At 38.9% G+C, this 26,456-nt stretch overlaps 1 protein-coding gene across 1 annotated transcript; it reads right to left on the bottom strand.

Moving 5' to 3' along the window:
• Positions 1-1,874: 1,874 nt before the first annotated feature.
• Positions 1,875-3,576, bottom strand: LOC138871645 (uncharacterized). Its single transcript, XM_070149537.1, has 4 exons — positions 3,152-3,576; positions 2,684-2,798; positions 2,293-2,590; positions 1,875-2,173 (listed from the first exon to the last, which is right to left on the bottom strand). The coding sequence occupies exons 1-4, from the start codon at positions 3,574-3,576 to the stop codon at positions 1,875-1,877; spliced, it is 1,137 nt and encodes a 378-aa protein (XP_070005638.1).
• Positions 3,577-26,456: the final 22,880 nt, after the last annotated feature.

The raw sequence follows: 26,456 nt of genomic DNA, 5'->3' as shown, positions 1-26,456 counted from the left end.
TACCAAGGAGCAAAAGTGTTAGATAATGCCAATATGTGTTCATCCGAGAAAGCATCGTTGATTTCAAGATCCTCCTTTGGTCTCCCTTCCTCTTCAAGCCTTGATAAATGATCTGCAACTTGATTTTCCATCCCTTTTCTATCTTTAACTTCGAAGTCAAACTCTTGCAACAACAGGACCTATTGAATCAACCTAGGCTTTGCATCCTTCTTTTCCATAAGATAGCGAAGAGCAGCATGGTCTGTATACACTATCACCTTGGATCCCAACAAGTAAGCCCAAAATTTCACAAAGGCATAGACAATGGCAAGAAGTTCTTGCTCAGTCACTGTATAATTCATTTGCGCTCCATTGATTGTCTTACTTGCATAATAGACCGAGTGAAGAACCTTGTTATGATGTTGGCCAAGCACTGCTCCAATAGCTACACTACTGGCATAACACATGAGTTCGAATGGAAGAGACCAATCGGGTGTGACAATAATAGTTGCCGTGGTGAGCTTTTGTTTCAATTCCTCAAAGGCTTTGAGGCATTTCTCGTCAAACACAAATTTTGCATCTTTCTCAAGGAGTTTGCACATGGGATTTGCAATCTTGGAAAAATCCTTGATGAAACGCCTATAAAATTCGGCATGCCCCAAGAAACGTGGGACACCTTTAGCTGAAGTAGGTGGAGGGAGCTTGGAAATGATCTCGATCTTTGCCCGGTCAACCTCTACGCCATGTTTTGAAATTTTATGCCCCAATACAATACCTTCATCCACCATGAAATGGCATTTCTCCCAGTTAAGCACAAGGTTGGTCTCCTCACATCTCTTGAGCACTTGTCTAAGATTGTTAAGACAATGCTTAAAAGAGTCACCTACCACCGAAAAGTCATTCATGAAAACCTCTAGAAAATCCTCCACCATGTCGAAGAAGATGGACATCATGCATCTTTGAAAATTAGCCGGAGCGTTGCACAAACCAAACGGCATCCGGCTAAAGGCAAAAGTTCCATAAGGGCAAGTGAATGTTGTCTTCTCGTAGTCCTCCAATGCTATGTTGATTTGGTTGTAACTGGAATATCCATCAAGAAAGCAATAGAATGACCTTCACGCTAGCCGATCAAGCATTTGATGAATAAAAGGCATAATGAAATGGTGTTTGCATGTGGCACTGTTGAGCTTCCGATAATCCATACACACCCTCTATCCGATCACCGTTCTTGTTGGGATGAGCTCATTTTTATCATTTTCAATCATGGTCATGCCTCCCTTTTTCGGCACACATTGCACCACGCTCACCCAAGAACTATCGGCAATGGGGTAGACTACCTCGACATCCAACAACTTGATGATTTCTTTCTTTACCACCTCTTGTATGAACGGGTTCAACCGTCGTTGGTGCTCCACACTTGTTTTAGTCTCATTCTCCAATTGGATTTTGTGCTCACAAATTCCGGCGGGAATCCCTCGGATGTCCGCAATTGTCCATCCAATAGCTTGCCTATGCTCCTTCAAGACATCCAACAATTGTTCTACCTGCACATCATTCAACAAAGAAGAAACGATTACTGGTAAAGTATCATTTAAGCCAATAAATTTATACCTCAAGTGTGGTGGAAGTGGTTTGAGCTCTAGTTGTGGTGGCTCAATAATAGACGGCTTTGCAGGAGGGGTAGCTCTATTCTCCATATCGAGAGAGAGCTTTGCCGAAGCAGAAGTGTAGGACCCAAGCCCTTCCAATGCATTGACTGATTCCATATACCCCTCCATATCTTCACCATCGAAGTTCACCAAAATAGCCGCCAACGCCTCACCGAGGCATTGTTCTTCCATCTTCATTTCAATCGCATCTTCCACCTCATCAACAACATCAATCACTGAGATGCTTTAATATTCATGTGGTAGTTTCATACCCTTGCTTACTTGGAATGTAACCTCTTCATCATTCACACAGAATTTGATCTCATTCTGTTCCGAATCCATTATTGCTCTTCCGGTGGCAAGGAATGGTCTCCGCAAAATAATAGGGATCTCTTTGTCAACCACACAATCGAGGATTATGAAATCGGCGGGTAAATGAAACTTTCCCACTTTAACAGGCACATCATCGATAATTCCCACCGGTCTCTTTATGAAATGATCGGCCATTTGCAATCTCATACTTGTGGGCCTTGGCATACCTAACCCTGCTTGCTTGTAAATGGCAAGAGGCATTAAGTTGATTTGTCCCAATAGTACATAGAATGGTGAAAGCTCTCGGATCCTCTTTCTTTTGAACGGTGGATGTTGCAATGATGGAACTAACCTGGTGTGTCACATTTCACCACTTCATTCTTGGTGGTTCTCTTCTTGGTGATCAAGTCTTTCAAATATTTAGCAAAACCCAACATCTCTTGAAATGCTTCCACAAATGTAATATTCACCGATAGTTGCTTGAGAATGTCATAGAACTTTTCGAGTTTGATATCATCAACCTTCCTAGCAAGTCTTTGAGGGAATGGATGAGGAGGTCTAAGAATAGGTGGTAGAGTTTTTGGTGTCTCTTTTACCTTTTCCTTTACCTCTTCCCGATTTTCTTCTTGCAGTTTCAACTCTTCTGGAACCTTTTCAACTTCAACAACACTCGGCTCTTCAACCTCAACCTCATGTTTGGACTCTTCTACTTCAACCACTTGTTACCTCCCTCATTGTAGTACCTTCCCACTCCGAGTAGTAATTGCCATGATATGAGAAGTTGGACCACTCCCACTACCCTTTGGGTTCGCAATTGTGTCACTTGGAGGTGTCCCTTTTTGCTTCAGATTTTGTTTCCTAGAGAGGTTCTCATTTGCATATCCAATTTTTGAATGGATGCAGTATGAGAGCCAACAAGCTCGGTCATATTCCTCATAGAAGTGTCAGACTTCTCTTGATTTTGCAATACCCGTTCAAGCATGCTTTCCAACTTGGAATCACTTGAGGAACCTTGATTTGAATATTGACCCTTTGGAGGAACATAAGGGTTTGAACTCTGATTTAAGAAGTTGTTGTTGTTATTCCAATTTCCTTGATTTGAGCCACCTTGGTCATTTCGCCACTATTGGTTGCCTTGCCCTTGTGGGTTAGGCCTCCATTGATTTTGTTGTCCTTGACCTTGGTATTGTTGCCTTTAATAACCTCCTTACGAGTTGTTGACATAGTTTGCCTCCTCAAAGTCTTCATGTGATATGGGTTGCACATCCTCCACCATATTTACCTTCTTCATTTGGCTTTCGGTGAACATCTTTGTCAACACATTGACATTTGTGGCAAGACCTGCGATCAATTGATCTCTCTCTTGATTTTCCTTGATTATGGTGGTCAAGGAAGGAGAACCATATGCAATTCCACCTGTGGTGTCCTTTGAGTGCCAAGCTTGATTATGTTTTGCCATTTTGTCAAGTATTTGTGTGGCCCTTGCAAATGATTTGTCCATAAAAGATCCATCAGTTGCATTCTTGGCTATATTTGGTTCATAGAATCCAAACCCATGTAGAATTTCTCCAACAAGATAGAATCCGGAAAACCATGGTTGAGAGACCTCACCAAATATAGCTTGAACCGATCTCATGCCTCATGTAGATGTTCTCCCGGTACTTCCTTGAAAAAGAAAATTTTATCCCGGACTTCAGACTTCTTACTTTGCGGGAACCATTTAGCTAAGAATGCTTGGACAAGTTCAAGCCAAGAATGAATGGAGTTTGGTGGAATATTTTGAAGCTATTTCCTTGCGTCCCCAGCTAGTGAGTACTTGAACACCCTCAACCTTAGGGCATCATCAGAGACGTTGTTCTGCTTTTGCATCGCACACACACCCAAGAAGTTTCTAAGATGTTGTGTCGGAACATCATCAGTGAAATTTCTGAAAAACCCCTCCGCTTTGAGCATAAGGATTAAACCATGTTCTACCTTGAAAGTTGCAGCACCAACAACCGGAGGTACAATAGCCTTTGTATCCTCAATGTACTCATCTACATCCGCAAAAGGATTTTCTTCCATTTGTTCCTCCATTTCTTCTTCATATTCGGCCATGTTTTCCTATCAACACCAAGAAAAACAAGCAAAGTGTGATGGAATAGAATAAGATGTAAAGCAAAGCACACACTAATTAGTAATTTTAAAATCGTATTCCCCGGCACCGGCGCCAAAATTTGATACACTCGAATTACACTTTAATTAAATAGTGTAAGGCGGTCGGTATCAAATATAATAAACCAACAAGGTTGGGGTCGAAACCCACAGGGAATAGACGTGAAAAGTTTACTCGAGTAGTGTGTTACTTGACTTAAGTCGTAATTCTATTCGGTTAATTGTAACAAGAGTATGATAGGATTGTGAGTTGAAGAAATAACTAATTGTAACGTTGAGAATGTAAATAATTTGATTAAAGAAACCAAGGTTGTGTCCCCTTCAATGAAATGTATTGCTATCGGTGTTCATGATATATTTCTAATGGAAGGTTCTTTAGATATGCAAATGATTTCTAAATGACTACCCAATATTTTCCAATAGTTGGGTAGTATTTCCTCTTTATTATTTTTCCAAATATAAAAGAGTTCCAACTAAGAACAAACAATATATGCCAAATAAAACTCATGTATTCCTAAGCGATTCTATTAAACAAGGTTTAAAGCCTTGAGTCTTTGATATTTACTTCTACCAAATTCTAACTCATTTTTCCAAGTAAAGAAAGAATTTAATGGCACTTGTTAATGTTTGCAACCAGCAACAATAAATGAAGAATGAGAAATAAATATATATCAACCAAGCCCTATACATATATTCAATGTTAAACACCCATTAACATAACACCCATTTAGGGTCCACAACCTTAGTATTTAAAGTTAGCTACACATGTTAAAATACAAAAAAATGAGAATATTAAATGCCATAAAGCTTACAAAGTGCAAGATTCTTCACTCAAAAGCTTCCAAAAGAGAGGAATATTAAAGACTTCGAATGTAGCTCAAAAACAAGACAAGATGCCCCCACAAAACCCCAATAAATCTATTTATAGTGGGTCAAAACTCCAGGTCAATTTTGCGACCGCATATCTATCGCATAACAGACATGTGGTCTGCATTCTCTTCAAGGCCATCGCATCTTCAAACCCTAGTTTCCAGGTATTCGTCGCATTTAGGTTATGCGATCCGCATTGTTGATTTGCGATCGCGATTCTCATCGAATTTTTCCGCCTTTAGCAACCTCTATAACGAGTTTGTGATCCATTTTGCGGCCCACAAACTTGGTATATGGTCGCATAATGGACCGTATTTGTTGCACCTAACTTTGGACAGCAAATTGTTAAACTCTGCGATTTCTTTGAGCATTATGCGGTCCGCATGTTGGATTTGCGACCTGCATCTTCACATCTGCGATCACATTTTGCTCTTTTCTTGTCCTTTTTCGGTTTTTATATTTCATTTCCATGTTCTTAAGTCTTAAGCCTCATACACTGCAAAAACATTAAAATTACATAAGTATAGAAGATAATTGCATTTAAAACAAGCTAAAATCTATGCTAATTGTATTAAATGTGCTGAAATTCTCCGGCACATCATTGGTCAATCTATCAACAATGACCCAAACTACATCAAACTTCTGCAAAGTCTACGGTAACCCAACTATGAAGTCCATAGTAATGCGCTCCTACTTTCACTCAGGTATAGTCATCTGCTGGAGTAGGCAACCTGGCCTCTGGTGCTCGTACTTAACCTGCTGGCAATTTAGGCACCTAGCTACATACTCAACTATGTCTTTCTTCTTCTGCCGCCACCAATTATGTCGTCTCAGGTCGCGAGACATCTTCGTAGCACCTGGATGAATGGTATACCAAGAACTATATGCCTCCTATAGAATCCTCTCCCTCAAGCCATTGACTTTAGGAACCCATAGATGACCCTGGAGTCGCAGAACACCATCCTTGCCGATATAAACCTCCTTGGCACCACCCTGTAGTACCGTCTCTCTGAGAACCATCAAATGCAGATCATCAAACTGTCGAGCCTTGATCTGCTCCAATAGTGAAGATTGGGAAATAACACATGCAAGAACACGGTTGGACTCTGAAATGTCCAACCTCACAAGTCTATTAGCCAAGGATTGAATGTCCAAAGCTAGTGGCCTCTCCTCTACTAAAATGAAATCCAAGCTACCCACACTCTCCGCCTTTCTGCTCAAGGCATCGGTGACCATATTCTCCTTGCTCGGATGATAAAGAATGGTAATGTCATAATCCTTCAGTAACTCAAGACATTTGTGTTGCCTCAAATTGAGATCCCTCTACTTGAACAAATGCTGTAAGCTGCGATGATCAGTGTAAACCTCACATGACACCCCATAAAGATAATGCCTCAAGATCTTAAGAGCATGAACAATCGCGGCTAACTCTAGATCGTGCACAAGGTAATTCTTCTCATGGATCTTCAGCTGACGAGAAGCATATACAATAACTCGCCCCCTGCATTAATACACAACCCAAGCTAATGCGTGAAGCGTCACAATACACTGTATACATCCCTAAACCGGAAGAAAACACTAGAACTGGTGATGTTGTCAAAGCTGTCTTGAGCTTCTGAAAGTTCGTCTCACAATCATCTGACCAACAGAATGGAGCACCCATCTGGGTCAACCTAGTCAAAGGTGTTGCAATGGATGAGAAGCCCTCCACAAACCGACAATAATAACCTGCTAACCCCAAAAAGACTTTGAACTGGCTCAATCTTCTTGGGATCCACCTTAATACCCTTGTCTGATACAACCTGCCCCAAGAATGCTACAAAATCTAGCCAAAACTCACACTTGGAGAACTTAACATATAGCTTCTATTCCCGCAAATTCTGGAGCACGACTCTCAAGTGCTGCTCATGCTCCTCCATGCTGCACGAGTAGATCTAAATGTCATGAATGAAGACAATGACAAACAAATCAATATACGACCTGAACACCCTGTTCATCAAATCCATAAATGTTGTGGGGGCGTTAGTCGGGCTGAAGGACATCACTAGAAACTCATAATGGCCATATCTAGTTCGGAAAGTAGTCTTCAGAACATTCGAGTCCCGAATGTTCAACTGATGTACCCCGATCTCAAGTCGATCTTAGAGAACACCCTAGTACCCTGTAGCTGGACAAGTGGATCATCGATCGCAGTAACGGGTACTTGTTCTTAATGGTAACTTTGTTCAACTGGCGGTAATCAATGCACCTCCGCATAGTCTCATCTTTCTTCTTCATAAATAACACTGGTGCACCCTAAAGTGATATACTTGGTCTGACAAACCCCTTTGCTAGCAACTTCTCAAGATGCTCCTTCAAATCTTTCACAGCCATACGCTACGATGGGATTGATATAGGCTGAGTACTTGGATCCAAATCAATGTAGAAATCGATATCATGATCTGGTGGCATGCTAGGAAGATTTGAAGGAAATATATCGGAGAACTCCCAGACTACTGGTACTGAATCAATCATCGGAGTCTCTGTGGTAATATCCCGAACATAAGCTAGATAAGCCAAACAACCCTTCTCGACCATATGTCGAGCCTTCGGAAAAGAGATAACTTGACTAGATGTACTGATAGATGAACCCTTCCACTAAAATCTAGGCAATTTTGGCATTGCTAAAGTAACAGTCTTGGCATGGCAATTAAGGATGGCGTGATATGGGGATAGCCAGTCCATGCCCAAGATGACCTCAAAGTCAGTCATATCAAGAAACAGAAGATCCGCTCTAGTCTCGTAACCACAGAATGTGACCACACATGACCGATAGATCCGATCCCCAGTAACAGAATTGCCCACAGGAGTGGACACATAAATAGGAGTTCTCAAGGACTCACGAGTAATATCCAGGAAATGAGCAAAATGAGATGACACATATGAATAGGTAGACCCTAGATCAAATAATACTAAAGCATCCCTACCGCAGATAGAAATAATACTTGTGATTACGACATTTGAAGCCATTGCATCTGGTCTTGTTAAAAAAGCATAGAACCTAGCTAGAACGTCGGTTGGCTAGCCTCCGCCTAATTGAACGGTAGCTAGTTGACCTCCCTGGCCTCCACCTCTAGGACGGCCTCTACCCGCCTACCCTCTGCCTCTAGGCGTCCGGACAGCTGGTGCTATAATCATCGGTTGAGGACCTTGCTATCCTTCCTTACCTTGAATCCTGGAGCAGAACCTTCGCACATGACTGAGATCCCCGCACTCAAAACAACCTCTCAGTATTGCGATCTACTGTCCTGAAGTTTGGCCCTGATGGCCTGAATATGCACTAGAAGAACCTTGAATGGCTGGCGGGCGGTAAGAACTCTTTGGCATAGCACTGAAGTAGGCGCTGGAAAAACCTTGGTGGCCTGAGTACCCACTAGAAGGACCCTGAATAGCTGGCGGGCGGTAAGAATTCTCCGGCATGGCATTGAAATAGCGTTGCGCTGGAGCATCCCAAGAAGGCGACAGTGCTGGATGTGTGGGCCTACTGAGGCTAACCCCTCATGAACTTACCTTTGCCCCCAGCTAGGGCACCACTAAATTCTCCAGAATAATGGACCCTCTTGTCCCGCTGCATCTACTCTCTACCCCTTTGACGGTAACCCTCAATCCTCCGAACAATATCCACTACTAGCAGGTAGGAAGTCCCCATCTCAACCTCCAGGGGCATAGAAGCCTGAATAACTGAGTGCAACCCCTCAACAAACCTCCGTACTCGCTCTGCCTAAGTAGGAAGTATCATAGGTGCATGGAGAGATAGCTTAGACAGTCTCGCCTCATAGTTGATCACTAACATCTGACCCTGCTTAAGCTACTCAAACTGGAACCGTAACTCTTCCCTCTGAGAGGGTGGGATATACCTGTCCAAGAATAGGCGTGTAAACTGGTCCTAAGTCATAGGAGGAGAACCTACTGGCCTGCCGAGAAGATAAGACTGCCACCACCTACGGGCCCTGCCCTCTAGCTAGAGAGTAGTGAAATCCACCCTATGGGACTCCAATATCCTCATGTTGTGCAGTTTGTCCCTGCACCGATCAATGTAGTCCTGGGGTTCCTCATGTAGCTCACCTCCGAAGACAAGAGGGTGTATCCTAGTCCATCTGTCTAATAGCTTCTGCGGCTCGCTAGTCGCAGTTGGTCTAGGCACAAGTACCGTTGTTGCCACTGGCTGGGCAACTCCCACGGGTAGTGGGCCCGGGGTCTAATATACTATAGCTGCATGCCCAGGATCTTGAGAAGTAGGGTTCTATGCTCCCCTTCCCGCCTGAGATGTGGATGGTTCTGCTGAAAAAAAACTAGCATGGCTCATAGATTCCATGAACTGTAGAATACGGCCCATTACCTCTTGAAAGCCCGGTGCTGACATGAAATCGATCGGGGCTGGCTCTGTTGCGGGCACCTTACCCTGCTTCTCAATAATGGGATCCTCCACTGGATCCACTGGTGGTGCAACTAGGGCCACTCTGGGATGTCCTCATCCCCTACCTCGGGCTGATGCCCTCCCTTGACCTCTATGTCGGCCTCTAGCAATAGTGGGAGAAGCCCCTCCCGGGTCTGGAACGTCTGTCGTGCACATTCTTACCATCTATGAGAGAATATGAGAAGAAAATTAGTACACCATCAACTACACGATAAGATATGAATAAAGAGTATTTTCGTAATACCCTATAGCCTCTCGAAGATAAGTACGTACGTCTCCACACTGATCCACAAGACTCTATTAGGCCTGATACCATGTTGTCATGACCCAATTCTAAAATAGGTCGTGATGGTGCTTGTTGATACCCAATTTTTCCATTATATTTTAAAAATATATACATATACTTTCAAAATAGTGCATATGCATCAACATTTAATTTATAAGCATATACAAATATTTTTCATAATTTTTAATGGCTATAAACGAATTTATTCATGCATTTTATTATATATAAATATCAAATAATTATCCTCCAAATTATTTTTTATGATGATTTAATCGTCTAAACTTATCATTTATACTAACATAATGTTTAAATATTTTTCAGTGCATTTTTTATAATTACATTTGCATTTTTAAGGCTAAATTGCATATTTTTTCAATAATAGCCCATATGCATATATAATTACATTATTTATGCATAAAATAACTTTTTATATTTCTATAATGTTATTTAATTATTTTTATTTATTTTCATTTATTTTCATGCACATATGATATTTTTGTTATCTATTAATTACTTTTATGAAATATTTATTTATTAAAACATTGGGTATTTAAAATCTGGTCCCAAATTAACCTTAATTTCGAACCTAAACTACCCGGACCTTGGCCCAATAACCCATCCCAATCCTAAGCAACCCAATCCAGTCCAAAACCGACCTCAACCCTTCTCAAATCCCAGTCGTTGATAAAAAGATGATCAACGACTCACAACATCTTTCCCCCTTTCCTTATATAACCCGACCCCAAACCCTAATCCCCATTTCTCTTCAATTTTTGCCTTCAAGCACCCCTCCCTCTCACAGAAACCCTAGTCACTTCTCAAAAAACCTCTCTTAATCTGTCTCAATCATGGATTTTCCATGATTCTCTTACCTTTTGTGTGTTATATCGCCATCTCTAATCTATGTTATCTCATAGTACTTGCCCAAACATGGCAAGTACTATATCCCAGATTCGACCTTACCCCTTTTGACCGCTTGAATCTGGACACGAATCTCATCCATATACTTCACGACCATGGCTATAGGGGTCCGATTAGTCGAGATTTCGGCCAATCTTCGACTTTTATCAACTAGGGTTTGAATTTCCCTTTATTCCTTATCGATTCTTAACTGATACTTTTCCTTTTCTGTGTTTGATTACTCTTTTCCTTATGTTTCCCTACTTTCCACTTTATTTTTTACCTTAAATTTGACTCTAAATGATTTTTTCGTATTTTTTGCGTAGTTCCCTGTTGATTTACTGAACCCCTTTGATTTATTCCCTAAAATCGATTCTAATTGATTCTAGAATATTTTTTCCTTATTTGTGTCTGAATAATTTGTTTTCCATGTTTACTTGGTCGATTTCTACACTATATAAACCCCTCTCCCATTTCCCTTGAGGACAAACTTTTGAATCACAATAATCTCACTAGATCTAAAAGCTTTACTCTGTTATTTTGTTCTATATTTTGGTTTTGGCCGGCTGAAAGGCAAGGCCATTAAATTCTGGGTTTTTGCTTCTCGTTGATGTTCAGAATACTGTGGACTTTTGTTCTTTCTTGCATTTTCATTTAATTGGTAAGTTACTTGACTTTTGCAATTTCATCCTTATATGTCTCTGATTTGCATATGTTCTTACTTCTGAATCCATGGCTTAATACATTTCTGGGTTACTTTTAAGCACCACTCTGTTAACTCCACACACGTTTAAAGTCTCTTTAGCATTTAATTACTCCTAATGATACTAGTTCTAATATTATCTATGCCTAATTGGGTAATCTGAATCTTCCTAAGAATGTTTAGCTAGTGTGTTGACGCCTGAATGTTCATGAATTTGGTTAGTTGCTTTGAATCTCTGTAATGAATGCCTCACATCTATAGTAACCTATGTTAATACTTTCATTGTTAGTCATAGTTTGCCTCTCTACTGTTGTGTTACTCAACATGCTCACTCGATCATGTACCTCTTTAGTATTTGCCTGTGATTTAGAACAGTTGTCTCAGCATGTTGGAACTGGTGTTTTATGATATTAGGCTGAATATTTGATACAAATGGATCTACTTTAGTTAATTAGGCCACTATGGCAATACTTGAATGCCCATGTCTGCTACTTGACATGATTTTACCTTCCACTCTGCTCAAAATCTTTGTAGTAATAGTTTTGCATATGTTATGTGTCTTAATTTGTGATTGTGATCTTGCCCCCTCTGTTAACATGATGCCCTGTTCCTTCTATGATTACTTGGATCATCACAATGGTGTCTTGTTTCTTGATAATAATACGATGTTGTGTACTTAGCATAATTCAACCATGTTTCAACCTGTCTAGTATTTTACACCTATGTATAATAATCCTCGTCAATCCTGCAAACATGTTTTTTCCTTAACTTTTTTCAGCATGTGATTGTCTCTGTGCTAAGTTTCGAACCTATTTCTAAGTCTCTATTAAGCATGCTTTTAAAATTCTATGACTTGTTCGATTATTTGCTCTATATGCTCAATTTGGTCATGTCTGTTTAAATCTCTCAATTCCTGTCTCTCAACCTTGGCCTTTTCTCTTTCACTTATTACTTGGGCTCTTTGAGTTCTCATTCTTATCCAACTGAAAGCCAAGGCTATTTAGGTTCTATCATCTGACCTACCTAGTGTGAGCACTACTCAAAGTCCAATTGAGACCCTTGTGAACTATGACACACTAGGACTTGGTCCCTAGTTACCCCCTGAATCTCTCATATTAACCTCCCTAATATGAGCACTGCCCTGGGTTCCTGAAACCCTTGGGAACTCTGACACGCTAGGATCTTGGTTCAATATGCTCAACTATGTTTTCTATCTACTGGATGAATCAATTGGTTTCTGGCTGCCTTATGTCAATGAGGATGTAATTTCTGGAATGTTGAATGAAGGCCTGTCCTGGCTGGGTGTATCGTTGGGCCCTGCTATAGGCTCCCTATAGTTATTTTACTCTGTAATTTATGCCATTCATTGGGTCTATAATAATATTCTTGTAATAACATTTGGGGTATTAGTAAAATTGGAAAATGGGGGCTTTATCTTAACATTTGCATAAAAATGGGCAGAGATCCTGCATATAGGTGCTTTACTGTGCTCAAATGTGTTATTATGTTCAGTTATCATGTGTTATAAACCCTGCCTATAGGTATTCTATTTTGCTAAAAAATGTGTCATTATGCTTGTCACACCTCCTTTTTACATACCCGCGAGGGTACAAGGGAGTTTTTTCCAATTAAAGGACAATCGAAACGGGATTGGTTTATTTATTTCAGAGTCGCCACTTGGGAGATTTAGGGTGTCCCAAGTCACCAATTTTAATCCCGAATCGAGGAAAAGAATGACTCCATATTACAGTCTGCGTACCAGAAATCCGGATAAGGAATTCTGTTAACCCGGGAGAAGGTGTTAGGCATTCCCGAGTTCTGTGGTTCTAGCACGGTCGCTCAACTGTTATATTCGGCTTGATTATCTGATTTTATACAAATATGAACTTATGTGCAAATTTTATCTTTTAACCGCTTTATTATTATTGTTTTTAAAAGAAATGTGAACATCGCTTAAAACACGTCTTTGGACTGCGTCACATGAAATGCACCCACAATCCGGAACACGTTTTATTTGATGTTTTGGGATTTGGATTCGGGTCGCATGAAATGCACACCCAGGCTTAAGAAAGTAAAATATTAAACACGCGCCTAAAGAGACTATCGCGTTATTATTTTGGGGAAGACCGTGAAATTCGCTAAACGGTCCTTCCGAATTCTAATTAAACCATACATTTTGTGAGGGCCCCGCAATCTATACGTTTTATTTGGCGAGACTCGTCTCATTTTTATTTTTAAAGGATAAACCTACAATGACTATATTTTCTATTAAGTTCGTCTCTAAAATAAAAGAAAATCTCTTAATTATTTACATGCTGAAAAACGTAACTTATTAGTTATTAGTTTACGGCTAATGCGAATGGAAAATTGCGATCGAGTTTGTACAAAGAAAAACTGCTTTCATTTTATATTCTGTTATTCAATAATACTAGAACATGAGATTGACCATAATATCAAAACAGATTAATTATTCTCCGATTAATTTAAACTAACATTATTAGATGAAGAAAGTATACATATGCAACCTCATTATTCATTAATCATTCAACTACATCTTTATACGAAGAAAGAAAAATTATATTCAACCACAAATCTAAACAGGAGGAATTCAACAGGAACAAAGCCTGATTAATATTTCATTTTTTGCTTCAAGCCGAGATTGTACAAATGTGTACCTGGAAACAGCAGTACAAGAACAAAAGAAGGAGAAGTCAACAGCAGTAATAACACAGCAACAGCAGATTCAGCAACACCGCAAACCAGTACAGTAGGAATAGCAGAAAACCCAGGAGACTATAAACGACTCCAAGTATAGAGAAGAAGTAAAAGGCAGGAAGGTTCTGACTATTTCAGATCTTAAGCGAGGCAATGAAGCAGTAACTATTCTTTTTCAACTTCAAAACTCTCCAAAATGAATTCTGCCCCTGTATATTCAGTGTATCCAGAATGTATATCGGGTGTATACTTCTCACTCCGCCCCCTCTTTTTTTCTTCTCTCTATCTAGTTTTTCCTCTCTTTTTTTCCACCCTTCTTCCTAAATTTTCTCTTCTATTTATAGCAAAATTTTCGAAATTTTCAGATTTGTTTTTTATTATTTTATTATTTTTTTAATTAAAAGAAATCCCACTTACAAATTGCTTTTATTTTTTTAGAAAAAGAAATCCCACATTTATTTACTTTTATTTTTAAAATTCCAACTTTAATTACTTTATCTTATTTAAAATCCCACTTTTTATTTTTTTAAAAGAGAATCTCACTTTATTTAACTTTTCTTTAAAAAACAAACCACTATCTTTTCTTTTTCTTTCAAAAATGCTACTTTCAATTACTTTAAATTTTTTAAATTTTCAGATACCTTTATATTTATTTTTTAATTCCAACCTTCTTTTACTTTTAAATTTTTTAAAAATTTCCACAAAACTTTTTATTTTTTTAAATTTTCTACATTCTTTTACTTTTTTTTTTAACAAGAGAATTTCACCTATTTTTACTTTTATATTTTTTTTATTCAATACTTCCCTTTTTCTTATTTTTTTAAATCATTCCCGAAATTATTATATATTTTTTAAAAAAAATAAAAAAATAAAAAATAAAAAAAAGTATTTTCGGATTTTTTATATATAAAAACAACAAAAAAATAAAACTATTAATAGTGATAATTCACTTTTTATTTTTTATTTTTTTGGTTTTGTTTTGTGTTGGACAAAAATGAAGAAGGGGTGTTGGGTTAATGGAGCGGACCGGATCGACCCGGTTTGAAACGGACCGGGTCATGGGGAAAGTTGGGCAATTATTTGGGCCTGTGGTTTGAAATTGAAGAAGTGGCCCAATCCGATTTTTCTTTGTATTTTTGTTCTCTTTTCTTCTTTTATTTTTCTAAAACTAAATTATAAAAGTACTTAAATTATTATTAAGAACTAAATTAAGTTATAAAAGCGCAAATTAACTTCCAATAACAATTAACGCACAATTAAGTAATAATTAAGCATAAAATTGTTCATTTGGACATTAAATGCTAAAAATGCAAAAGATGCCTATTTTTGTAATTTTTAATTTTTGTAAACAAATTTAATTACTAACAATTGTAGAATTAAATCCTACATGCAAAATGCGACATATTTTGTATTTTTTATTAATTTAACAAATAAACATGCATAGACAAACATACAAATAGTTACACAAAATATCACAAAAATTGCACACCAAGAAAAATTATTTTATTTTTGAATTTTTTGGGAGTAATTCTCATATAGGGCAAAAATCACGTGCTTACAGCTGCCCCTCTTTGCCCGAAGACACGAAGGGTTTTCGTGCAAAGATAAAGCGAGCGATTTTTGCCCATCCGAGTACTCCGTGTGAAGCATTTTTTTTTTGAAAAAGATTTGACCGAACCTTTGCTTCAAAGGTTTCCTACATATCCTGGGCTAAACAGGAATCAGGTCAATGTAGTTTGGGAAGTTTTGGTAGCTGGGACTACCGTGAGACTGCAATGTTACTGCTGTTGCATGCTGTTATCACTGCTTACCGATCTCCTTGTTACACCGTGTTTAAAAGAAAACAAGAAGCTAGGCTAGACTAAAATTTGTTCTTGTTGCCTTGCTTTCTTGTCGGCTTGTGTTTCCTCCGGTGCTTTTCTTCAGATGCTTTTCTTCCTTTTGACACATGCACTTGAGTTTGTGCTGGGACCTCTTGTTGCATCCTTTTGCTTCCCGGTGCTGGGGATTTTTATTGTTTCCTGCTGGGGATTCCTGTTGTAACCCTCTGTTTTATTGTCCTCTGACTTGATCTTGAAATGTGTGCCTCTGTTGTATGGGCGGGCTCCCAACTTCAATACTTGAAAATTAATGCTGAAATGTATGCCTCTGTTATCTGGGCGGGCTCCCAACTTCAACGCTTGAAATGTAAAGACTGAATGTATTCCTCTCGTTATACAGGTGGGCGCCTGGCATGAAATGTGAAGACTGAAAAGTATTTCTCTCGTTATACAGGTGGGCGCCTGGCTTCATCATCTTGAATTTAACAACCTCTATTTTCCAGGCGGGATCCTACCACCAAAACAAACAAAACAAACGAAAATTTCCTAACCTCAGTTTGCACTGGGAAGATTTGTGAGTCGTTAGCAAAATTGTAACCTATTTATACTACTGATGCAATGATGAGAGTAAACTAAAGACTAGACTAGGATGTGCATCTCCTACGAGTAAAACCAAAAACTCTTGCTAGCAAATGTGTCTGCTAAAATAAAAACCTCGATGACTCAAACTAGAAAGTGCTTCTTCTATGGTTGAATCGGAATGAACTAAACTAGGAAGTGCGTCTCCTTGGGGTGAAAACTTCAGTGACTAGAACTAGAAAGTGCGTCTCCTATGAATAAAATCTCGATTTTAGGAAGTGCGTCTCCTAAAAAACTTGAAAGACCTTGATTAGGAAGTACGTCTCCTACAGGTAAAAGTTCAATAAACTAGACTAGGAAGTGCGTCTCCTATGGTCGAACTTAAAATGAATCAAACTAGGAGGTGCATCTCCTAAGGGTGAAATCTCAATTCCGGAAGTGCGTCTCCTGAAATAAAATATAATCTGAAAAAGCCAAACTAGGAAGTGCGTCTCCTATAAATGGACTATCAATATTAGGAAGTGTGCCTCTTATGGGTAAAATCTCAATGACTCAAACTAGGAAATGCGTCTCCTACGAATGAAATCTTAAATGAACCAGACTAGGAAGTGCGTCTCCTAAAGCAAAAGTATAACCTGAGCGAACCAGACTAGGAAGTGCGTCTCCTAATAATGAAAACTTAATTCAGGAAGTGCGTTTCCTATGCATGAAATTAAACTTAGGAAGTGCGTCTCCTAGGGGTAAAATAGTCTTAGGAAAGTGCGTCTCCTATGGATGAAACCTTAATGATTTTGAACTAGGAAGTGCGTCTCCTATGAATGAAAATAATTTAGGAAGTGCATCTCCTATGCGTGAAATCTTAATTTAGGAAGTGCGTCTCCTATGGAGTAAAAGTAAACTTAGGAAGTGCATCTCCTATGGGGTAAAAGTAAACTTAGGAAGTGCGTCTCCTATGGGCAAAACTAAACTTAAGGAAGTGCGTCTCCTATTGGGTACAATAACTTTAGGAAGTGCGTCTCCTATTGGGAAAAACTAAACTTAGGAAGTGCGTCTCCTATTGGTAAAACTATTCTTAGGAAGTGCATCTCCTATTGGTAAAACTTATTTAGGACGTGCGTCTCCTCTTGGTGAAACTAACTTAGGAAGTGCGTCTCCTCTTGGTGAAACTTAACTTAGGATGTGCGTCTCCTGTTGGTGAAACTTACTTAGGATGTGCGTCTCCTGTTGGTGAAACTAACTTAGGATGTGCGTCTCCTGTTGGTGAAACTAACTTAGGATGTGCGTCTCCTGTTGGTGAAACTTAACTTAGGATGTGCGTCTCCTGTTGGTGAAACTTACTTAGGATGTGCGTTTCCTGTTGGTGAAACTAGCTTAGGATGTGTGTCTCCTGTTGGTGAAACTAACTTAGGATGTGCGTCTCCTCTTGGTGAAACTTACTTAGGATGTGCGTCTCCTCTTGGTGAAACTTACTTAGGAAGTGCGTCTCCTGTTGGTGAAACTAACTTAGGATGTGCGTCTCCTGTTGGTGAAACTTAACTTAGGATGTGCGTCTCCTGTTGGTGAAACTTACTTAGGATGTGCGTCTCCTGTTGGTGAAACTTACTTAGGATGTGCGTCTCCTATTGGTGAAACTAACTTCGGATGTGCGTCTCCTCTTGGTGAAACTTACTTAGGATGTGCGTCTCCTGTTGGTGAAGCTAACTTAGGAAGTGCGTCTCCTGTTGGTGAAACTAACTTAGGATGTGCGTCTCCTATTGGTGAAACTTAACTTAGGAAGTGCGTATCCTATTGGTGAAACTTAACTTAGGAAGTGCGTCTCCTATTGGTGAAACTTAACTTAGGAAGTGCGTCTCCTATTGGTGAAACTTAACTTAGGAAGTGCGTCTCCTATTGGTTGAAACTAAACTTAGGAGGAAATGCCTCTCCTATGGGTGAAACTAAACTTAGGAAGTGCGTCTCCTATTGGTAAAAATAAACTTTAGGAGGAAATACATCTCCTATGGGTAAAGACAAACTTAGGAGGAAATGTCTCTCCTATGGGTGAAACTAAACAAACTTAGGAGGAAATGCATCTCCTATGGGTAAAAATAAACTTTAGGAGGAAATACATCTCCTATGGGTAAAAAACAAACTTAGGAGGAAATGCATCTCCTATGGGTGAAACTAAAACAAACTTAGGAGGAAATGCATCTCCTATGGGTGAAACTAAAACAAACTTAGGAGGAAATGCATCTCCTATGGGTAAAGACGTGGAATGTATTCCCTTGTTATACAGGTGGGCGCCTAATGGTAAAGACACAAAATGTATTCCCTTGTTATACAGGTGGGCGCCTAAAATATGAAATGCACAGACAAAAAGTATTCCTCTCGTTATTCAGGTGGGCGCCTGTCTAAACTAAGACATAAAAGTATTCCTCTCGTTATTCAGGTGGGCGCCTGTTGGTAAAGACATGAAATGTATTCCCTTGTTATGCAGGTGGGCGCCTAATAGTAAAGACATGAAAAATGATATGCCCGCATTATACTGGTGGGTGACCTAGAACAGAAATGAAAAGACAGAAATGTATTCCTCTCGTTATTCAGGTGGGCGCCTGTCTTCATTAATAACTTTGAAAATAACATCCTATTTGAGGGCGGATGAACCCAAACTATCCTATTTGAGGGCGGATGAACCCGACATATCCTATTTGAGGGCGAATGAACCCGGCATATCCTATTTGAGGGCGGATGAACCCGACATATCCTGTTCGAGGGCGGATGAACCCGACATATCCTTAAAACTTGAAAATGTCTTACCTCAATACTTGCTGGGGATTATTTACTTACATGCTGGGGGATAAGTGTTATGAGCTGGGGATAACGCTGTTGAGGATAACACTGCTGGGGGATTTGCATTCCTTCAAAATTGGTGATCCCCTCTTCTGAAACCTGTTGGGAGCGACACTGGCCCTTTGCCTTTCCAAACACAAGTTCCAATCTTTTTGTTCGGTCTGCTGAGGATTCAGCTTCCTTTATTAAACTTGGGGATAACACTGGTTCAAAGATCAGCTCCCTTGAGACTGGTTTTATCTTTCTTCTCCCCTAAATGGGCACCTGCCTTCAAGAAAATTTTCACAATGAGAAAATTTTCTGCCCCGGTTTGATGATTTTCTTTATGGCATGTCTTTCCGCCATCAATAACGTTCATTTTCCCTGTTTCTAAATCAAAGAAAATTTTGTTAGTTTAAAAACATGGTAAGCGGTCATGCCACTCTTGTTGTGGATGGTTTCCTCTTTCTCCTTTCCCAGCTTTGTGTTCCATTATGCTATCAAAACTTGCTGGGGATGATATTAATTGCTGACACTGGCCCATCCCTTTTATCAATCTCATCTTGATGGGGATACCCTTCTTGACACGGGTTTTGCGCCTGTTCCTTGTACCACTTGGGTGTACTAGTTGATGGCCTATTTTGAAGTCATTTCCCACTGGTTCTGACCAAACAGACTCTACTAGGGAAGTTTTCTATGAAAGGAAAAAGATAAAAAGAAACAAAATAAAAGACAAAGGAAACGATGACTCTTTTACAAAAGAAACTATAAATAAAAATCTATCAAACGCAGATACCGACTCTAATGGCCATGACATGCGTATGTGGCCTATCCTCTACCGTCAATCATCTTTCAAGATCTTCAATTGGCGATTCCCCATCTGATTCTCAATCTTTATTTGACTTGTAGTGCCCGAAGGGTTTTCACTATCAAGCCTCTCTCATTTTGGTTTTCTCTCAGCTTTCATCGCCTTATGGTGCCTGTGAAGGTTTTCACCAATAAGACTCTCTCATTTGTATCACTTTCCAGCTGGGGATTTGGAGTGTTGCCGGTATGACTCTTTTTGTTGGAGATTAGAGTCCTTTCTGATGTGGAACAGAATGTTATGTTCGCCGGTAAGACTCTTCATTTGTCTGACTTGGCATTTTTTGAAAACTGATCAGAAGGTCTTTCTTTGGACCGTAATGTAGGTTTTGGATAGGCTAGAAAGAAAGAGTATAAATGGCTCAAAAAATACATTAATTTTGGGTTATTAGTTACAACCTTTGGAATTAGGTTTATTTACAACAAACGCAACTTTTGCCCCAGTTTCTTGCTTGGGGATATTTTAATTGATTTTTTTTTTCATTTTTCAAAACTATGACCGAGCCGTGAAGCGCCTACGTATCCTCTTTGAGGAATCAGGTCAAACGTAGTTCCCAATTCCTCTTTTTTCATTTGACTTTCCTTTTCTTTTCTTTTTTCTTCTCTTTTTCATCATTTTTCTTTCCTTCTTTTTTCATTTTTCTTTTGTCGTTTTGTTGATTTTTTTTTAGTTGCTACTGATTCCGAACGAGGGGTATGAAAGAAAATAAATAAGGCTCAAAAGGGGTAACGAAGGATAAAGTGTTTAGGTAGCAGAACAAAATGCCTTCGTCATTCCAGTCTTCAAAACATGCCAAGTGCAAACAACACAATCAAACAATAGATTTATAGTCTCTTCCGATGGTGCTGGACTTGACAATTATATTCAACATATGTTTGTTCATTTGTCACTTCTAAAGCACCGTTGGGCGACACTCTCATTCTCATTATTATGAACGACCCTCATGCCAATTTAGGCGAATCTTTCTTTAACGGTTTTCTTTGTGTTTAACTTGCCCCAGTTCCACATGACTCGGGCTCCAAATAATCTCAAACCGTTCTTATTTCCTTTAAATGCTTTGATCACCTTCCCAGGGTTTTATGATTAACTTTTAAGACTAGGCCCAAACTGGGTGCGCATGTCATGTCCCTAGAATCGGCATTGAACAAAAATGATAAAAGGACTAAACAAAAAGATGACTGGAAATAATAAAAGACCGAATTTTGTATTAGACTACCGGTGAAATGGTTTAAATAACAAAACAAACAAAACAATCCAGAACAAAATCCTAAAACAAACTGGACAAGACAACATCCGACTTATAACCCTAATAATCCGAACAACAGAAATGACAACAAAATGAGCCACCACAAGCTTCTCTCTTGCTGACCAAGGAACGAAACGTCCTCCCACTTTATCAAAATTGGCATTTTAGCCACTGAGCTTTGCATCAATACTGCCGAGACCATTACCAGCTTCAATCTCATCAACCTCCGTCGGCAAGTTCTCGAGGGGGTTCGAGTGCTCCATGTCACTGTTATTAATCACAACCCGCCCTTCTCGGATCATTTTCTCTACTTCCCTTCTCCAACTATGACAGCTCTCAATGTTGTGCCCTATGACATTGGAGTGGTAGGCGCATCGCGCTGCCGGATCAAAGCTCCTTGCAAGTGGATTTAGAGTACATGCGGGGAGTGGCTCAATCGAGCCAGCATGCCTTAGCCTTTCAAACAGACTGGCATAAGATACCCCGATGGGGGTGAGAGCCTTTCCTCGTTTCAGCAACCTCTTCATTCTTGCATGTTGACAGGGCCGAAAACCTGATCCAGGTGGCTTTTGGTAGGCTTGTGTAGGTGGGTAGGCATTTTGTGGAGCCGGGTGCCTGGAAAGTGAAGTATGGCGGGGAAAGAAGTGGTGTTGGGGAGCGGAGAAGCATTGAGGAGTGATGGAGCTACTCGGGTAGCTGGGAAAGCTGCCATAAGTGGGTTGGGATGGAGAGTATGGGGGATCTTCCGTTATGGTGTTGGGTGCTTGGGAAATGACAGAGTTCAAGAGGCTTGGCGGTGGAGGGGGTGGTGCTTTTCCAGTTATCCATGCCTGATACATATCTGCCACATGTTGTCTCAACATTTTCACTTCCTCTACCAACCCGTTATTCCGTTCGACCAATTGTTGTCGGTCATCGATACCGACCCACTCGGTTCTGCAGTTCTGAGCCATTGTTCTTTGATTTTGCTTTGCAGGGAAGAGCTACCAACAACCAACCACTTTTCTATATATGAACACAACAAAGGGAAGCCATCAACGTTAGTGTTAGGGCATTTGACAGACAATCATATATCAGAGATACAATTGTGCCCCTCCGAAAATTTCCCACACTTTCCTTTATTTATTTATTCTTTTTATTATTATTATTATTATTATTATTATTATTATTTTTTAGTGGTGGTCGAATCTTATGGATATTGCCTACGTATCATGTCCCCGCATGAATCAGACCTTGCGTAGTTCGGACCAATAAAGATAAATAATACTCAACATTTTTTTTTATTTTCATATTAAAACAAACTGAGTTTCAAAGGTTTAAAGATGACCTACAAACTTGAAAATCAAACAACCCGCATATTCTAATCAAAAGATTTACAAACTCAAAAACAAACGCTAGCTTCCTTTCCCCGTTTGTCAAATGCAACCAAACGGCTATTTTTGCAAATGTGGCCCCTTCCAAATTTCACATGAATTTTGAGGCCGAGGAGGATTATTTTATGACACTTTACAAACTTGTCCGTTCTTTTACGAAAATAGCCTTTCGACAACTGAAAGATACTCTAAGGCTATTTCGGCAAGAACGGTTTAAGACGCGGCTGAAGCTGGCTTGGCTTATTTTTGACAAAACCCAAAGGTATTCACCTGACCGCTGACTTTTTTTCCAAACTACAATAAAAACGTGGTGTTGCAAACACGGCCCTTCAGCGCCTCGGGGACGAAGATTTATAAGGTTGTGTGGGTCGACTAGACCAAAAATCCTAAACATGACCCAAATGTGGCTATTTATGCAAAGTCAGCCTTCCGGCGTCCCTTTCGGGAACATTCGGCTATTTATGACAAAACAACATCACCTGACTTATTTATGACTCTTTTTATCATTTTTTCAAATTAGAAAACTCAATATTGCAAGCACGGCCTTTCAACGTCTCGGGGACGAAGATTTTTAAGGCTGTGTGGGTCAACTGGACCAAATCTTAAAAAATGACCCGAAGGTGGCTGTTTACGCAAAGTCAGCCTTCCGGCGTCCCTTTCGGGAACATTCGGCTATTTATGGCAAAACAACATCACCCGACTTATTTACGACAAAAATCAATATTTGACATATTATTTGTTTTTTATTATTATTATTAATTAATTGTTTTTGGCTTTTTAGCAAAAGATGGGGTTGGACCCGATGAGGGTTGCCTACGTATCTCACATCCGGTGAGAATCAAACCCGCGTAGTTCGGGCAATCAAGAATAAGTAGATGAACTAACTTCCTTTTTTGAATTTGTGAAAGAACTACTTTAAAAGGAGAAAGGAAATATTTTTGATTGATTTTCTTTTTAAAAGAAAGACTTCTAAGATATATATATTGTTTTTAATTTCCATTTGTTTTTTTTTCTTATTCTAAAGGAAGAAGAAAATATTTTTCGGAATTTTACCTTTAATAAAAGAAATGCTTCTAAAAAATATATTTTTTTTGAATTTTGAATTTTCTTTTCAATTTTGAAAGAAGAAAAATATTTTCGTATTTTTTTCTATCTTATTATACATTTTTTTTTGAAAAAAGAAATAGTTAAAAGACTTTCTAAAGAAGTTAATAATGGAAAATATTTTTGGATTTTTTTTTGTTTTTGAAAATTGGGGGTCTAAAAACCTTTCTAGACTTTTTGGCAAGACAAATATTTTTGCAACAAATAAAGGCATATATATATTTTTTGGAAATAAAAACTTTTGGATATATATATATATATATGGAAATAAAAACTTTTGGATATATATATATATATACATGTATATATTTGTGACAAATAATGAAAGACTCTTTTTTATTATTATTATTATTATTATTATTTTTTGAATTTTCATAAAAAACCCATTTTAAAAAAGTAAGACTCTTTTTAATTTTTATTTTTATGACAAGACAAACTATATATTTCTATATATTTTTTTTTGAAAAACAAAACAGAACAACGATTTTTTTTTCTATTTTTCCTTTGCTTTTAATAAAACAAACTAATAAGACGTTTTTTTTTCTTTCCAAAATTTCGGCAGAGTTTTGACAGTATTTGGGTATTGGGTTTTTTCAAAAATAAACAATCAATTCCCTAACCGCTATTTCCTTTTTTTCAATTTCACAATATTCATAATATTCAAACACCGGTCAGCATGCGGGCATGAGACAAATAAATGCACGGAAAACAAATAGGATGCATCAGGATGGCCTTTTCATATCAGGTTGCTAGTCCTAGACGGACCCAACCCCTGTGTTGAGTCCCCTAAGTCAAATGCAACGTGATGCAAATAAGCGTTCCTACTAGGGATCTGGCATGAAGTCACGTTATTCTATGTTCAAAACCTGGGTCGGTGTTCTAGACAGTGTACCCGAGCGGACCACTCGAGTTGAGGAAGGAGCTCCTGTCCGGGAACCAAAAGGCCAACCGGCTTAGAAACTTTCCGAGCCTCTTTTATTTAGGGTATGACACTAACAGAATAGGGAGTCTTAACCAGTAAGCACATCCCCGGAGGTAAGAAGAGTAGGTTTCGGCACAGTTTATATACAGTTCAGATAATATCAAAGCGGTAAAGGCAACATTTAGCACATTAGGCTCAAAACATGTAAAAATCAGATAAAGCCAAATATAACAATTTATCTAAGCTCGAATTTCTAACCCTGAACCAGTGGTTCTGGGTCAAAGTATTCCCCAGCAGAGTCGCCAGAGCTGTCACACCTCCTTTTTACATACCCGCGAGGGTACAAGGGAGTTTTTTCCAATTAAAGGACAATCGAAACGGGATTGGTTTATTTATTTCAGAGTCGCCACTTGGGAGATTTAGGGTGTCCCAAGTCACCAATTTTAATCCCGAATCGAGGAAAATAATGACTCCATATTACAGTCTGCGTACCAGAAATCCGGATAAGGAATTCTGTTAACCCGGGAGAAGGTGTTAGGCATTCCCGAGTTCCGTGGTTCTAGCACGGTCGCTCAACTGTTATATTCGGCTTGATTATCTGATTTTATACAAATATGAACTTATGTGCAAATTTTATCTTTTAACCGCTTTATTATTATTGTTTTTAAAAGAAATGTGAACATCGCTTAAAACACGTCTTTGGACTGCGTCACATGAAATGCACCCACAATCCGGAACACGTTTTATTTGATGTTTTGGGATTTGGATTCGGGTCGCATGAAATGCACACCCAGGCTTAAGAAAGTAAAATATTAAACACGCGCCTAAAGAGACTATCGCGTTATTATTTTGGGGAAGACCGTGAAATTCGCTAAACGGTCCTTCCGAATTCTAATTAAACCATACATTTTGTGAGGGCCCCGCAATCTATACGTTTTATTTGGCGAGGCTCGTCTCATTTTTATTTTTAAAGGATAAACCTACAATGACTATATTTTCTATTAAGTTCGTCTCTAAAATAAAAGAAAATCTCTTAATTATTTACATGCTGAAAAACGTAACTTATTAGTTATTAGTTTACGGCTAATGCGAATGGAAAATTGCGATCGAGTTTGTACAAAGAAAAACTGCTTTCATTTTATATTCTGTTATTCAATAATACTAGAACATGAGATTGACCATAATATCAAAACAGATTAATTATTCTCCGATTAATTTAAACTAACATTATTAGATGAAGAAAGTATACATATGCAACCTCATTATTCATTAATCATTCAACTACATCTTTATACGAAGAAAGAAAAATTATATTCAACCACAAATCTAAACAGGAGGAATTCAACAGGAACAAAGCCTGATTAATATTTCATTTTTTGCTTCAAGCCGAGATTGTACAAATGTGTACCTGGAAACAGCAGTACAAGAACAAAAGAAGGAGAAGTCAGCAGCAGTAATAACACAGCAACAGCAGATTCAGCAACATCGCAAACCAGTACAGTAGGAATAGCAGAAAACCCAGGAGACTATAAACGACTCCAAGTATAGTGAAGAAGTAAAAGGTAGGAAGGTTCTGACTATTTCAGATCTTAAGCGAGGCAATGAAGCAGTAACTATTCTTTTTCAACTTCAAAACTCTCCAAAATGAATTCTGCCCCTGTATATTCAGTGTATCCAGAATGTATATCGGGTGTATACTTCTCACTCCGCCCCCT

This window comes from Nicotiana sylvestris, chromosome 6 (genome assembly GCF_000393655.2).
Source record: "Nicotiana sylvestris chromosome 6, ASM39365v2, whole genome shotgun sequence".
NCBI classification, from domain to species: Eukaryota; Viridiplantae; Streptophyta; class Magnoliopsida; order Solanales; family Solanaceae; genus Nicotiana; species Nicotiana sylvestris.
Note: the sequence above shows the minus strand (reverse complement) of the source record. Positions and strands in the feature narration are given on the sequence as shown.